Genomic DNA, 17,499 nt, shown 5'->3' with positions numbered 1-17,499 from the left:
TGTTATATAAATAAAAATATAATTTATAAAAAACATTTTTCTGTAATTTAAAGATATTATAGTCAAATAAATATATGAAAAATAAATAAAACATTTCAATAATACTAATTAATTATAAACTATTCTGAGCCAATCAAACATATATTATTTTGTCTTAATTAAATTATTATATGTCATCATCTAAGAAAATAGTTACATATATAAAAATTATATCTATTACTCTGAAAAATATAAACTTTTGTATTGTTTAAAATTATGTTTTAAAAGAAATAATATTTCTTTTTATAGTATCAAGAGTATTTGTGTGAATTTTGTTTCATGAAATCACATATATGTAAATATATATATTTTTCATCTAAGAAAAATAAAGATATAAAGAAATATTTTATTACCTTAAAAGTATATTTTATGTTATTTAAATATATTTTTAAATAGAATATTTCTATTTTGTGAACTTTCCTTTTTGTAATGATATCATATTATATATAAATATAAAAAGGAAAACAAATAAAATTTCAATAATAGTATTTAAATGACAAAAATAACTAAAAATTCAATAATAGTATTTAAATGTAATATTTTTAATTCATTAAGGATATTAGTGTAATCAACCATCGTGAGAATTAATATTTTCTACTTGTTCTTCTTGAATATAAAGGGAGGGCTCATTGGTTGGTGCTTTTGATTATTTGCAGGGAACAAACCGGGGCCATGCGTAATGTGTCGTAAATGCAAGCACTATTTCTGTCTGGACTGCGACATACACATCCACGAGAGCTTACACAAATGTCCTGGCTGCGAGAGCATTCACTGTCCCAAATCTGTTTCCTTGATGGAAGAATGAGAGAATCTGTTCACACACAATTTTTCCAAACACTAATTCTCTTTGTTGAATAATAAAAGAGGTTTACAGATAATTAGTACAATTTTTCAAATCAAAGCTATATATGACTTACCTTTAGCATTATTATTGAGTTTCTAGAAGCAACGTTAGAATATGTATCGACACTGAAGACTTTTCAAACACAAGCTGTCTTATTGGAAATTCTCAAAGACATAATATTCACGTCTAATTTTCTCCAAATTTGATCAGAGTAAAAATTATGAGAAGCATAAGCAGTAAGTTCAAAATGGTGTAATTGGTCTTATATAGTTTTGTCTCCTTGGTAGGTATCGGTCTTGTCGAAGACATAGTGAAGGACTTGTACCGTTTACAAGTCAAGCAATGTGACTTTGGCTCTTATTATCGTTATATATATTGTAAGATTTTACTGCAAAACTAAATCATACATACAAATTATTTTTGTTGGAAATGAAAATTCAATTGGCCATTTTCTTCTCCACTTGTTTCGTTTGTTGCGTCTGTGTGACCATCTTCCCAGTTCCTCCTCGTCAGGACCAAGTTGAGATTCTTTTAGATTTCAAGAATGAGTTTCCATCCCGCAACTGCGACCATATTTGGAACACGCCGGATGTCGTGTTCCGTAGTCCAAATATAAGCTCTTGGACCAAAGACAGTGCTTCCTTCGATGGAGTTGTCTTTGATAATGCGACAGGTGCGGTTACAGAGCTAAACCTTGGTGGTGCATGTATCAGCGGCACCATCCAGGCTAATAGTAGCATCTTCCGATTCCAACACCTCAGGTACCTCCGTCTCTTTATCAACCACTTTGAGGCTTCCCCACTCCCCTCCGGATTTGGTAGACTCACCAACTTGGAGTATTTAGATCTTAGCCAGAATGGTTTTACAGGAGAAGTTCCATCATCAATCAGTAACCTAAGCCGTTTAACCTCCTTGGACCTCTCATATAACAAGCTCACCGGTCGTTTTCCCCATATACATAAGGCCTGTTCGTTTCCTGATCGCCACTTCTAGCGGCAGCGTCCAAAAAAGTCAATCTTTTATCACGGTAATATACACCACCGGTGAGAAATCGCTGACCTATTTTCAGTCGCAGCGGCAACAAACACCAAGGAGAGTAGACGCTGAAATTATGTGCGGCAACAAGCGTCTCGTCTTTTGGTCTCCGGCAATTCAGTAGCGTCTACCGCAACTTCCGACTCTGCTATTTAGGTGTCCGTCGTAGTACAATTATTTGCTGCCGCCGCTACACTTTGCGGTTACGAAACGAACAGGCCTATAATTTAACCCTTCTTTCCTCTATAGACCTTTCCTATAATCACTTTTCAGAAACCATTCCTTCTTCTCTGTTCACCATGCCTTTCCTATGGTATCTTGATTTGCGCCAAAATTTTCTTAAAGACCCTCTTGAAAACATGACTTCTTCTCCAACCTCTAAGCTTGTGCATCTAGACATGGCCCAGAACCTTTTCAGTTATCGAATCCTAGAACCTATCTCAAAGTTACCTAACCTCACACATCTAGACTTATCATTTCAAAACACAACCGACACTATCAACTTCGATTTCTTGCCGTTCAAGTCTCTAGAGTATTTGGATCTTTCCGGAAACAGTGTGTCCATGCTTAATACCTCTTCTAAAAACTTGTCGTTTCTAATCTTGTCCAACTGCAACCTCACCGAGTTCCCCACGTTTATGAAGACCTTAAGGAACTTGAGAGGATTAGACGTTTCCAAGAATAGGCTTAAAGGAAAAGTGCCTCAGTGGTTATGGAAACTTCCTTCTTTGGGAAATGTAAATCTCTCTCAAAACTCCTTCAGTTTCTTGGAAGGTTTGCCAAAAGTGCTCCTTAACTCATCTCTTACCGAGTTAGATTTGAGTTCAAACAGCTTCCACGGGTCCTTTCCTATTATCCCACCCACCATCCAGGTCATGGCTGCATCAAATAATTATTTCACTGGAGACATACCTCTCACACTCTGCAAAGCATCTCAACTGATACTTCTTGATCTATCATACAACAACATCAGTGGGTCAATTCACCGGTGCTTGACAAATGTTTCGGTGTTGAAACTCCGCAACAACGACCTCACTGGGAGACTTCCTGACATAGAGAGTGGTTTATTAGTACTACTTGATCTTGCCCACAATCAAATAAGTGGGAAGCTTCCAAGGTCTCTTGTGAATTGCACAAGCCTAAAGTTTCTAAATATGGAAGGGAATAACATCAGTGATACTTTCCCTTTCTGGCTGAAGGCTTTGCCGAAACTGGAAGTCATTGTTCTGAGATCCAACAGATTCCATGGTCCCATTTCTTCTCCTGAGAGATCTCTTTCGTTTACAGCACTGAGGATAATGGACATATCACTTAACGACTTCAACGGGAGCCTGCCACCAAATTACTTTGCCAATTTGAGTGAACCTTTGGTTAATTCTCCTCAAGGTAATCGCTGGCCTGAGTACAGAGGAGATTGGCACTATAAATATCCGACCGAGCCATGGTATTATCCTTCCATTGATGTGAGAAACAAAGGAAGAAACATGGAGCTGGAAAAGATCCCAGACACATGCACAATAATTGATTTTTCAGGAAATAGTTTTGGAGGAAAGATTCCAGAATCCATAGGTTTCTTGGAATCGTTGATAGTGCTGGACTTATCTAACAACAGATTCACAGGTCATATACCATCGTCTTTGGCAAAACTTAAACAACTCGAGTCATTGGATCTATCTCGAAACAAACTTTCCGGAAAAATCCCTCAAGAGATAAAAGTCCTCACGTTTTTGGCTTACATTAACATATCACATAACAGACTCACCGGCCAAATACCACAGAGTACACAAATTGGAGGCCAATCTAAATCCTCCTTTGAAGGGAATATCGATCTTTGTGGTCTTCCTCTTGAGGAGACTTGTTTCAGGGAAGCTACTGGAGAACCATCATCAACAGAGACACAAAAGCAAGAAGAGGTGTTAAACTGGAAAGCAGCCGCAGTAGGATATGGACCCGGAGTCTTGTTTGGACTGGTGATAGGACAAGCCTTTGCTTCATATAAACCGGCTTTGTTCTATAAGTTGTTTCGCCTTTGAGATGTGAATCATTTCTCTACTTTTCTTTTGTCGAATCATATGTAAACTATCAGTTTCCTCTCTTGGCTTTTGGAATTAATAAATGAACAACACGAGTTTGTTTCTCTCAAGCTATATTTATTTTTCTCTCTCGAACAACACGAGATCTTTACTCAAATCACATCATAAAATATTGTTAACACATCTACATCTAGCAGAATCATTGTTATCATACTAATTTTTTTTTGTGCTACTCATACTAAGATAATAAGATACATAACTTGCATGCTTTCAAACACATTGTTCGTTAATACCGTTAGATTCAAGTATAACTATTTCTAATATTTATAAAGTAAATACATTAGTTTGGTTCAAGTATAACTACTATGATAATTTATTAATATTTATTCATATTTATAATATTTATAAATATTGTGTTACATATTTAAATTTAAGTATAACTATTTCTAATCTAATTCAACCAAATCATATTTATTCTATTCATTGCATTAGTTTGGTTTTTATCTTAAATGTGTAAATATATTTATGAATTGGCTATTTTTAAATAGCCCATGACTATGTTAATTTAATACTACTTGGTAATTTGGAATATTTTAATTATCACAAATAAAATTATAAAAATAAAGTGGTGATAGGTACAAAATTGCATAAAATATAATCGATACATTCTAAAAAGGAATATTAAGTCTTTATTTTAATATCAAGATTATTTTTTCTAAAATTTCCTTTTTATGAAATCAAATTATATATAAAAGGTATTTTCGGTTTAAGTTTATAAATATTTTCTTTATCATACATGTTATTTGAAAAATATAAAAGGGAACATAAAAATATTAAATTAAATTTTATTAATTAAAGATATCTTAGTTTATGATATTTAAATTATTTTGTAATAATATGAGAAATATATTGATTTAAATAAAATGCTTAATACTTTTTAAAATATATATTATATTATTAAGATTATTTTTTTAAAAGGGAAGATTATTTTTACTTTAAAATCAAGATTATTTTGTGAAATTTCCTTATTATGAATTACACTTTATATAAAAGATATTTTCGTTTTTAAATTTATAAATTATCTTTATATATAGGTTATTTGAAGAAAAAAAGAAAAAGAAAACCTAAATAGAAAAGGAAAAATAAAATAAAATAAATGTTTAATAATGATAACTATATATATTTGATTCATTACTGGTATCATCGTAATCAACCACCATGAGAGTTAACGAAAGCACGACACGTAGGAAACTGACTTTTCAAATAATATTTTTTCTCAAAAAACTTATATCAAGTTTTTATAATTTGATATAAGTTTTCTGAGAAAAAGAAATATAAAGCTAGAATTGCATTAATAAATACTTCTAATATTTTAAAATTTCAATATATGTTATTTTGATAAAATTAGATAAAAATAAATTAATATGCTAAGAGATTGAAAGTTGAATAAGCAAACCAGTTCGGAAATATTTCAAAACTTCATTGATTGATTACGAATTCATAAGGTAGTTACACCCATAAATTCAAAAGGTCGTATTTATACATATGTTTTCTTCTTAATTAGATATCTTACAAAACAGTTCTAAGTGTTTCATTGTTGGGTATGTTTTCACATCTATTATTTCAAATTGAACAACTGTTTTTTTTACTTTAGTAAGATTAAAATTAGATTATTTTGGCTTAATTTAGTTCAGTTTATCCTTTTATATTTCTAAATATATTTGATAAACCATATAAAATTTGGTAAGTATATTTTTAAGAACATAGAAACACACAAAAAATGTTGTTGTTGCATTCATGAACATATCTTATAATATTTGAAATTCATGTATATTTATGAATATTTATAAAACAACTAAATCCTAATAATTGGGAAATCATCACTTGCTTAGAATTGTGAATACAATTTATAATTTTATCAATGAAAATTAGGTAAATATTTAATTTATATTTTTTCTTAGTTTACCATGTGATTTGAAAAATATGATATTAGATGATCACTGTACATTGTTTGAAATTAGTTTCTTTAAATCATTTGATCAAAAATATTATCATTATAATATATGTTTTCTTAAAAAGTATCTAAACTATTTTCGTTTGTAAATTATATATATACACCTATATATTTTGAAAATTTATAGATACTCACTTTTAATCTATGTTTTCAGGGAAAATATAAAGTAAAAATCATTTTTTGTATATAAAAAATCAATATATTTTATAGATATTTTCTTTTATTATATATGGTTTTATAAAATAAATAAACTATAATTAAAATAAACTATAATTAAAAAGATAACTTAAACGATTTTTAATAATGATAATTGGGTATAACTAAAATTAATTCATTAATGGTATTCGTGTAATCAACCATCATGAAAATCAACATGAGCGCTACACATAAGAAACTGATTTCTCAAATAATTATAGAGATAATTATAATTCAAGATATATAGTATGTGTATGGAACCTCTGGCTGCAGCTATTCGTCTTGTTTGGTGGTGAGATTATTCACGGGTCAGTGAATGGCCACCACGGTTCGAATAGCATGCATCGAACGTGGAACTGATCTATCACATATACATACATATGTGACATCAATCAAGGTATTCTTAAATACCTTTTATATTTATCTTTTAGCTGTGAATTAAGAAAATGCAAATAGATTTTTTTTTTTTAATTTTACAAAAAGTTGAAATATATAGAAAATGTGAAAAAAGAAAGTATTTATTATTAATTATTGCACACATCAAAGTTAAAAGCAGGAAAAAAGTCCTCAAACCACAACTCATATTTTATTTGGTTACTCTCAGGTAAAAGCAAGATTAATGCAACGGATCAATGACTTGACCAATAAACAGAATCACTCCTGTTATGTTCTCCATGACCACCAACAGAAACGGATGGTCCGCCACAAAATCTATAATCTCTTCCTCCACAGCCAAAGACCTTAGCTTTATTACTGCAGCTGACGCAGCTGCAGCTTCAGTTCCTTCTTCATTCACCTCGATACACGCTTTATGGAAAATGCTTGATGCCTTTAGATTCTTCCCCATCTCTGGAGACTCAACCATCTCAGTCAGACCATCTTCACCAGAGAAGGGTGAAGTCAGTCCCAGTCCTTTCAAAACATCCGAAGCTTCGAACCCGAAAGAGAACTTAAACTTGGGGATCTTGAGCTCGCCGACCTTAACTTGTCTGCGTGGAATGTGGCTATCCAAGAACCCAGGATTGGAAACTATCTTATCGAGAAGATCAGACAAACCGTTGTTTGCATCTGGAAGATACAAGTACATCGAGAACTGTCTCTTATCCTCTCCTTGTAAGTAAGGAAGCCCCAACACTTTGAAACCATCATAAGCACTCACGTACTGTTTCTTCTTGCTGGTCATAAACGGAGCAGTCACTTTGGAATTACCGTCAAGAAGGTGAAAGTCTCCGTCTTTCGTCAGCGATTCGTCGAACTTCTCGTTCCATGTTCCCTTGAAATACAAAGCATTTGCAAATATCAGCTTGGTCATACTGTCTGCTGATCCTTCCGGTAGAACCTCAGTGATGAGCCCATTCGTCTCCTTTTCAGCCCATGAATTCACTTCAGCAATCACTTCCACAGCCTTCAGAAATAAATTAATCAAACATTAAATCAATCACAAGCAAATCAAAAGATGCAAAAATCCTCAGGGTCAAACTAAGAACACAACACATCAAAGGTTTGGTCTTTATATGTTTCTAACACATAGACTAAGTACAAGAATCTTAAATAAAGAAAAAAATTGGTTTTTTTTCTAAAGAAACGAGAAAATAAAAAAAAAACACCTTTGTCTGAAAATCTGCTTGGTTAGAAGCAGCTTTGTAAGAACCATCCAAGAGCTGCTTGAAAGAAGGTTTGAAGGACAGAGACTTATCGATCCAGACGCCATTAGCGGCCGAGAGTTTAGGGCCGCCGTTAGCGCTGCCGTCGGCGAGGACGGCGGAGACGATATCGGAGGAGAAGGTGTTGAGATGATCGATGGAAGGGAAGTTGAGGAAAGAGAGGATCTGGTCTTTGGTCGCGCCGGTGGATCCGGCGGCGACTATGCCGAGGACGACGTTGATCGATGCCGGGGAGAAGATGACGTTGGAGGGTTTAGAGACGGTGGAGATCACGTTCTTGGCGAGGCTCATGGAGACATGGTTTTGCAGTGAGATTGATTGGCGCACGTCCATTTTCGCTGGTCGAGGAGGTGACTGGTCGATCAATTTACTAGCAACGAATTTTAGAAGAACACGACTGAGATGTATTTATTTTGATAACTTAAGACCGACCGTGTTATATATATAAAAAAAAAATATATGTAAATGTTGGCATGTCGGTACAATAAATAAATATTGGATATTTGAGATATAATTTACACGCACCGCACGCGTCGAAGGGCGAAGCGAAGAAGGTGACACATGAGTAAATAGTTGACAATAGTGTTTTGAATTGAACTGATCTGTAGAACTGTACGTGAACTATATGATTTATATGCGGAAAGTTTTATGTGAATCTGTTCGTTGCTTATCCTTGCGTTTACCTCTCGGTTCAAGCAATGATTAAACTATTGTTTTTCTTTTTCGATGAGTTTAATCAGAACTTGCCAAGTCTGTGATTATTGAAAAAGACCCAACTATAAATATTAATTTGAAATGGTCATATTTTAAATTAGGAAATAGATGAACCGGTCGATTTTAAAGTAAAATGCAATCTAGTTTTCAACTAATGTTTCAGATACAACGTTGAGATACTGAGGGAAAAATATAGAATTATATAGGGACCAAAAATATATCATAAGAAAATACATAAATAAAGTGGTTCAAGCCACCATGACACTACAAATTTTTATTCGGATTTCTCAAATTCTAGATATTGATTTTAATCAAGCTTCTCAAAATGATATTGGTGGCCAAGAAGAAAACAAAGAGAGTCAAAGGACAATGCAATCTGAGATGGAAAACGAAGAAAGAAATGCAGGTCAATATATGCAAATTATTAGAAACTAGATTGCAAATTTGATTTGCACTTCACAGCATCCATAGTTCTTTTTTTTTATCTATTATGAATGTATACAAAATTAGATGAACAATAATGATATGTAACAAAAACAAAATTTAAAATGATTGTTGTTAAGCAATTCCGCAAAAACCAATCCAATCACAAATAATTTTTGTTCCACAACTTTTATTCAGCAAACAAGTTAATTTTCCGCCATTCCGCAAATGTTACTAATCAAAGCCTGAATTATATTACGAAGAAGATTTTACAGGGGTGGGACTTTTTTTTTAACACTGAATTATATTAGCAACGCTGTTTCATCTAATAACTCTTTTTAAGCAAAACAAATCTAATAACTCTTAACAACTCTCCAGTTTTCGTGATAAATATTATTTTATAGCTAACAAGTCTATACATACAAGGAAGAGTAAATACAGTGCATGAAAATGATTGTAACTCTGTGTTTAGAGAATATTATCAAACAAAGACAAAAACAAAAGGTATTGAAGACCTTTGTTTGATATTTTTACTTACAAAGTGTTGTTGTGCGCCTATTACCACTTGACGTCGAGTGTTAAAGCTTCTTGAGGACCAAGTATTGATGGGAACTTAGTGAATGACATGTTAGACATCATACTGCTCCATGCCTCAGTATCCACTTCAATGAAGGGCACTACTTTTCTCATCCCTACTGCTTTCAACTTATCGCCTTCAACTTTTGCCTTTATTTCAAACCAAACACGTTCGATCTTCGGTTTAGTTCTCCACTCTGCTCTTTTACTTGTTTCACTCTCGTTGCTCCCAATTCTTCTCCCGATCTCTAACTGAAACCGCACCATGCCTGACGCTTTTAGTTTAGCTGTCACAGAGCTTACCGTTTGCGCAGTTCCATTGCTCCTTAAAGAGCTCAGAGCTTTTTCCAACTTGTCAATCTTCAAGCCAAGAAGATCCCTAGGGAGATAATGCTGCTTATACGTGTGAGCTTTATCATAACACTTTTCTGGAAGTAAAAAGATTGTCTCAGCGGATAAATAAGAAGTCTTGATTTGTGAATCTGTTTCTGGATTCCTAAAAGCAACCAGTGAAGCTGATCCTATGATTAGTATGGGAGGCAATGGCACACACACAGGGCCTAGAGATGACCATGAACAACTTCCTTCTCTAATATCTACAGTAGCAGCGAACCTTCGACTGGAAGAGTGGAAAAGAGAAACTTCCTGAGCTTCCTTTATCTCTACTGAGATTCCCTCGCTGACAAGGACTCGTTTTAAACCAATGTGTGAGATGTTCATCTGAAAACCAAATCATAACATCGAATCTTCAGTGACAATGCTACTGCCACAACTAAAAAAGAGAGCTTCAAAACATGGAAAAGAACTTTCAGAATTAAGAAAACAATGAAGGTTCATATTCAACAATTTTGACAACATTACTGAGTACTGATCCTTTCTTGGTTTTAGGTTTGGAACACACAAAAACATAATTTTAATGTTAAAAAGCCAACAGAACAGGAGAAAAATATTGTAAGAGTGTTAACTGTTAAAGATCAAGAACATCATGAATTCACTAAACAAGACTAAACACTATGGCTCTAACTGGTGACATAGGGAACCAAGGGGCAATGATCAATTCCCACTCATTCCTTAAAAATTACACCATTTATAGGGAATTTTTGTTGCGTCTGATTACTTGTCATTCCTTAAATTTTAAGGAACCATAGAACAAAAGCATTCCTTATCAAAATTAATATGGAACAAAAGTAATAAATATTCCTTTTAATTCCATTAATTTTATTCCTATTCATTCCTTTCCTACTCATTCTCCATGTTTCTAGTTCCTCCGACAGTCTAAACATGGAGAAGGTTATAAGGATTTTGTCATATACAACAAATGTCGACAAAACTACTGACCCTTTCTTGGTTTTAGGTCTGGAACACACAATAACATAGTTTTTACCTAAAATCCAACAGAACAGGAGCAAAAATAGTCTGCAAGAGTGCTAACTACTCAACACAAAGAATCAAGAACGCCATAAATTCACTAAACAACAAGACCTAAGTTTCTAGTTCCTCCGACCAAACCAAGCAACGTGTATATAAATGGTACGAGAGAGAGAGTGTACCGGCAAGGCAAGGGAGAGACGGTCATCGTCGCCATCAACTCGTAGCTCAAGTGGACCTTTCAACACGATCGGATCAAGAACCTTACTCGAATTAACTTCCTTGACTACCTCATCCAACTCCACGTCGCTTCTTCTCCAATCGGTTACTTCGTCCGGGATTACGAAAACGAATCTGCTCTTCCCTAACCGGATCCGGATCTCAAAGCTCCGACCCGTACCTACACGGAGCTTCTTGACTTCCAGTTTCGTAAACCTAACTTCCTCCAGATTCCACTTCTGTTTCGTTGATATCTCCTTCAACACATCCTTAATCAGGCAAACAAGATTTCAGACACGAATATTGAAGATTGAAGATTGTTTGTTTGATTGATTTGAGTTTTGTACCTGTAGAATTGGCGTTGTGGTGATGTTGGATTCGTCCGGTTGGGAAGGATCCAGAGCTATGGCTAGAGCAAGGGCTTGGATTAAGAGAGAGAGTAAGAGGGAGAAAAGGGAGCGGAGCATCATCATTAGCCCGATCTGTTTTACGCCGCCGTTAACCGCCAGCGTCAACGACCGTTTACGCGAGTGAGGATGATGAAGCCCATTGAAGTTCTCTGACAAATCAAATTGTTTTACTGATATGGCCCGTCCCCATCGATTATAACCTTTGTTTTAATAAAACTCAAATGGCTATTATAACTTTTTTTTTTTTTTGTCTCAAATGTTAACCGAAGCCTAGTGGCAAATCTAGAAATTTATTTTATTTGATGCAAAATTTATAGGGAAATTACTAAAAATACCACTTTCATGATACCACTTTTCAAGTTTACACTAATCAACTTTACCATTAAAATTTTAATAGACAAAATACTATTATACCCCTAATTAATTAAACCTAAAACTACCATTTCTTCTCCATGATTTCTTAAAAATTGAGATTCATATTAAACGTGATCAGATCTGGGAAGAGTCTCCGGTGGTGATGAGTTCTCCGACCAAATTCGACGACTTTGGCCAGATCCGACGACACTGACGAGTTCTCCGGCCAGATCCGACGACGCTGAAGAGTTCCTGGCGAGATTTGACGAACGCTGACAAGTTTCCGGCGAGATCTGATGATGCTGACGAGTTTTCCGGCGACATCTGACATGGCTAACGAGTTCTCCAGCGAAACTGACAGACTCTACAAGCTCAGACGAACAAGACGATCTCTCTCCCGACGCATAAGAAACACTAACAAAGGTAAGAGGATAATAGATGGTGATTTTCGTCTCCTTCTGTAATTGTAGCTTGATCTATCAAAATCGATCTGTTTCTGAGAAAGAAGACAGAAGTTTTTTTCATGAAGTTTTAAAATCTAAAATTTATAAGACTTTATAAATTGGGTCATTTCAAGTCTTATTGTTCATCTGTTAGCATTCAAAAGACATAGAGCTTAACATATATTTAATTCATGAGAAATTATTAACCTAAGAGTAAATTTATTCCATGATTACTTCTTCTCTTGATTGATCTGGTAATGTTACAGGGTATTACAAAGGTGTGATGTGAGCTTTTGGATTTAAAGGATACTGTGGAGAATATGTGTGGTGATATGCATATCAAGTACCTCACTTTCTTGAGGTAATACAATGCTACTATTTATTTCTTTAGCAAGGTTTAGTATATGCAATATATGAGGTGAAATGTTGGTGTTTTGTTATCGTAATGTTCTGTTTGGTACTTATGAGATTCATATTTTATGTCTTGTTTTGTGTATAATATCTATAGAAGCAGTGTAGATTGAGCATGAGTTTGTTGAGTTACGAAAGCATGTTATTTTTGTATCTTGTTTTTGGAAGTGAGTGTTGATGCTTATGAATAATATGTGACTGGCTTGAGTTCAGATTTTGAAGAACGATAGGGTTGGTGAGCTGTTTGAAGAAGCAAGAGGGACTCTCAACAAGAACGTAGTTTATGTGATTAAAGAATAACTATTTATAACGCTTTATAAAAGTTGCAGAGTATGTTTCTTAATACATTCTTCTCTCTCATCTTCTTAAGACATCTCTTATACTAAAACAATTGTATCTCTCTTATGAGTTCCATAGTTGGAGAGATTGGTTGGACGTGTAAGTGAGTTTGGTTTTCTTTTATAGAAGAGTGAGATATGGAGAAGTCTTGATGTTGTCATATTATGTTAATAATGACTAACAAGAACTGAGTTTTGCAAGTACAAACTCTGTTGAAACTAGATTCAAATGATTTACAAAGTTTTATAAATTAGTTTATAAATATTTATAATTAACTTATAGAATGCAGTAGATATTTTATAAAGTATTATAAATCAATTTGTAAACTTGTATGAATCAATTTATACATTCTTGTAAATCAAAATAAAATATCGTATAGACTAGTTTATAAGATTTCATAAATCAGTTTCTGAATCTTTATAAATATTTATGAATCATATAAGCTTTTATATACAATATATTAACTCTTATATTATTGTTTACATACCCTTATAAACTCTTATAAATTATTATACAAACCATTATATATTGTTTTATAAGGCTTTCTAAATGCTTATAGACACTTTTAGTTGATTTATAAACATATACAACTCTTAAAATACCCCTTATAAATTGAATATAAGCTTTTATAAAGTTTTTGTAAACTCCTATTAATAGTATATATACCTCTTATAGAATATTTATAAACTTTCATAAGTTATAAATTGAATATAAACTTTCATAAAGTTTTAATAAACTCCTATTAATAGTATACATACCCCTTATAAATTATTTATAAACTTTCATAACTTTCTTATAAACATTTATAAATGGTTTATAGATTATTTAACTTGTTTTATATGCCTTTATTAATGGTTTATATAGTCTTACAAATAATTTTACATACCCTTATAAGGCTTTGTAAAGAGATGATGATACGTGACAGATTCTGAGGCACATGCTAACAGTAAGCAAGGCTCCACGGTTTAGAAATTTTACATACCTTTATAAATTATTTTATAATCCTTTATAATGGTGTATAAACTTTATAACTTATTTTTTTTAAACCTTATAAATTATTTATAAATTATTATACAAACCATTATAAATTATTTTATAAGGCTTTCTAAATGGTTATAGACTCTTTTAGTTGATTTATAAATATATACAACTCTAATAATACCCCTTATAAATAGAATATAAGCTTTCATAACTTTTTATAAACCCTTATTAATAGTATACATACCCTTTATAAATTATTTATAAACTTTCATAACTTTCTTATAAACATATATAAATGGTTTATAGATTTTATAACTTGTTTTAAATGCCTTTATTAATGGTTTATATAATCTTACAAATAATTTTACATACCCTTATAAATTGTTTTATATTGGTGTATAAACTATATAAATTATTTTTATAAACCCTTATAAATTATTTACATACTCTTATAAACCTTTATAAGTTATTATACAAACCATTATAAATTGTTTTATAAGGCTTTCTAAATGGTTATAGACTCTTTTAGTTGATTTATAAATATATACAACACTAATAATACCCCTTATAAATTGAATATAAGCTTTCATAACGTTTTATAAACCCTTATTAATAGTATACATACCCTTTATAAATTATTTATAAACTTTCATAATTTTATTATAAACATTTATAAATGGTTTATAGATTTTATAATTTGTTTTATATGCCTTTATTAATGGCTTATATACTTTTACAAATAATTTTACATACCCTTATAAGGCTTTGTAAAGAGATGATGATACGTGTCAGATTCTGAGGCACATGTGGACAGCATGTAAGGTTTCACCGCTTCAAAAATTTTACATTCCCATATAAATTATTTTTATAATCCTTTATAATGGTGTATAAACTTTATAAATTATTTTATAAAGATTTATAAATTAGCTATAAAGTTATAAAAACTTATAAATTATTAAAACAACTATTATCCAGGTGAAGTTTCAGAGACTCTATTACAATACCACGTGGAGCGTTTGCTTCTTTGCTATCCCCAAGGCAAGTTTAAATAGTTTTATAAACTTTTATAAATAGTTATAAAAATATTTATGTGTGTTTATTAACTTTATAGAAGGTTGATATAAGGTTTTATAAGCTCTTATAAAATTTATAAATGATTTTATAAACTCTTAATAATTTGTGGCTTGTCCTCTTGTCTACAAAAAATGTATAAGCAGGCTGCCAAAGTGCATCCTGTTTCTTTCCCTAGTTGACTTTTGATCCTCCAGCCTCTTAAATATTTCATTAGCCCAATCCTACATATCATCATTAACGACAACAAAAAAACTCTATTAGCTTTCTAACAACATATCTCCATGCTATGAATTTACCAAACCAGTTTAACAGAAAGAGACGAAGAACGTTACCTTGATAGTTCCAACAAGCCCTAGCCTGTGAAAACAAAAATCAATCAACGAGTAATTAATCTCACAATGAACACACACTTCAAGACATGAATCTAGCAAACATAAACAAACACTTTCACATGCACAAACAGAAACTACACGTATTATTCACAAAGGGCAAAACTTTCAATGCACATTAGAAAAAGGAACCTCCTTTAGTTATGATAATTGACCACATGATCTGTCAAACAGAGTATTCTCATAATGAACACATACAACAAGACATGAATGGCAACATAAAAGGACAAAACTTTCAGTGCTTAAAAGGTAACAAGTTACATTAATTTAGCTAAAGCCATCTCTTGCTCCATCATTTCATCAGTAGAATCACTCGCTTCTTCTGAGAGTAGTCTCGTGAACTACACAACAAACAAAATATGGAAGCTAATGAACCATCACGTAATCAAAATATATTGGATGTATATAGTCAAACCCTATGTGGTATCGTAATAAAATTCTAAAATTACTTGAAATCCAGATTTACAAAGGGGTTTTAAAACTCTTTCTCTTACAACTTGTGATTTTTGATGAGGATTCGACACTTTGAGATTTCGAGTCTCGATCTCATCTGCTTTGTGAGAGAGAATACACTCGATCTCGCCGCCTTCGCACGATCTCGTCGTCTCCCGTCGTCGTCGCTCGATCGCGTCGCCGTCACTCGATCGCGTCGCCGTCGCTCGATCTCGTCGCAGTAGCTTGATCTCGTCACAATCGCTTGATCTCGTCGTATTCGTCGCCGTCGCTCGATCTCGTCGCCATCGCTTGACCTCATCGCCGTCACTCGTTGCCGTGAGAGAGAAGACACTTTGTTCTCGTCGAAGAATTTTTTACATAGTAGAGAAGAAGACGATGGTTGAGAAGAATAGACAAGGGTCAGTTTAGTAATTCACCCATTAATGCTTGATGTATTTATGAAAATGTCCTTCTATTGATGGTATTGTTGAATTGTGGTACTACACAAAGTGTAGTTATGAAATTTCCCCAAATTTATAATAGTATATAATATTAACGTAATCAAATGATTTTTTGTTTTATAAAATAAAAATATTTTATTCAAAAGACTTCACAAAATATAAGCATGATTTAAACTCAAATTTATGATGATTCTCAAAATTATTTTTTAAATGTTTTTCCAAAATCCAAAAAATACATCACAAACTTCAGCTTTCTAAATTTTTTGAAATGTTCCGAAATTGTTGTTATTTGATTTTTAATAGTAGTAACTTAGTGTACTCTTTAATAGTGTTATCATTTAGTTATTATGTATTAGGGGAACCCGGCGCGTAGCGCCGGATTTCGATGATAATATTATTATTTTTGATAACTTCGATGATAATATATGTTCTACTGAAATTTGACTTAATTTTATAGTCTTCTAAAATAATGTATCCACCTAACATATGAAGTTGCATATCTTTTCTTTCAATCCTGCATTAATGTTCCTAAAAATTATTTTAAAAGAAAATGAATTTAGGATTTTCTAGTATTTTGTAACATTTTGTATTGTATTTGATGATTTTGAAATAATTTGTAATAATTAGATACAGTGTTCCTACATTTTACAAAGGGAAATGTATATACTTATAATAATTATATACAGTGATTCTACATTTTAGAAAGAGAGATATGTGTACTGGCTAGACACATCTCATTTAGGTTGACCAAAAAAAAAAAAAAAAAAGACACATCTCATTTATATAAAATAATAATACAAATTTAATTTAAATCTTTAATTTACTTTTAACTAAAAATGCCAATAAGGTTCATATTTTACAACAATGTCATCTATGTATTTTAAATATTTAATTTAGAAATTATTTTCTAATTATAATAAAAAATAAATTTTCATTATTTATGTTTTCAATGTTTATTTTAGTTTAACTGTACCAATAAGACTCATAGATCTTTTAAAAAAATTTCACCATGCATTAGATATTTCTGAAAAATATTATTATTAAATTGTTATTCTTTTTATTCATGTTTTTCAACTTT

General features: G+C 32.2%; 3 protein-coding genes and 1 long non-coding RNA gene across 4 annotated transcripts; 1 reads left to right on the top strand and 3 right to left on the bottom strand.

Annotated features, from left to right (window-relative positions):
- The first annotated feature begins 1,244 nt into the window (after nt 1-1,244).
- Nucleotides 1,245-4,061, top strand: LOC108855815 (receptor-like protein 54). The gene is made up of 2 exons (XM_018629729.2): nt 1,245-1,846; nt 2,137-4,061. The coding sequence occupies exons 1-2, from the start codon at nt 1,313-1,315 to the stop codon at nt 3,949-3,951; spliced, it is 2,349 nt and encodes a 782-aa protein (XP_018485231.1). The 5' UTR covers nt 1,245-1,312; the 3' UTR covers nt 3,952-4,061.
- A 2,599-nt stretch (nt 4,062-6,660) lies between these two features.
- On the bottom strand, nt 6,661-8,250 carry LOC108812087 (serpin-ZX). Its single transcript, XM_018584257.2, has 2 exons — nt 7,768-8,250; nt 6,661-7,565 (listed from the first exon to the last, which is right to left on the bottom strand). Exons 1-2 carry the CDS (start codon nt 8,155-8,157, stop codon nt 6,777-6,779), a joined length of 1,179 nt encoding a protein of 392 aa, XP_018439759.1. The 5' UTR covers nt 8,158-8,250; the 3' UTR covers nt 6,661-6,776.
- Nucleotides 8,251-9,339: 1,089 nt separating this feature from the next.
- On the bottom strand, nt 9,340-11,718 carry LOC108853025 (uncharacterized). The gene is made up of 3 exons (XM_018626524.2): nt 11,472-11,718; nt 11,088-11,393; nt 9,340-10,257 (listed from the first exon to the last, which is right to left on the bottom strand). The coding sequence occupies exons 1-3, from the start codon at nt 11,595-11,597 to the stop codon at nt 9,520-9,522; spliced, it is 1,170 nt and encodes a 389-aa protein (XP_018482026.1). The 5' UTR covers nt 11,598-11,718; the 3' UTR covers nt 9,340-9,519.
- A 3,520-nt stretch (nt 11,719-15,238) lies between these two features.
- LOC130512382 (uncharacterized) lies at nt 15,239-16,165 on the bottom strand. Its single transcript, XR_008945904.1, has 3 exons — nt 15,787-16,165; nt 15,469-15,493; nt 15,239-15,357 (listed from the first exon to the last, which is right to left on the bottom strand). It is a non-coding gene; the product is annotated as an uncharacterized LOC130512382 (long non-coding RNA).
- Nucleotides 16,166-17,499: the final 1,334 nt, after the last annotated feature.

This window comes from Raphanus sativus, chromosome 1 (assembly GCF_000801105.2).
Source record: "Raphanus sativus cultivar WK10039 chromosome 1, ASM80110v3, whole genome shotgun sequence".
NCBI classification, from domain to species: domain Eukaryota; kingdom Viridiplantae; phylum Streptophyta; class Magnoliopsida; order Brassicales; family Brassicaceae; genus Raphanus; species Raphanus sativus.
This window is presented reverse-complemented; position numbering and strand designations above follow the sequence as displayed.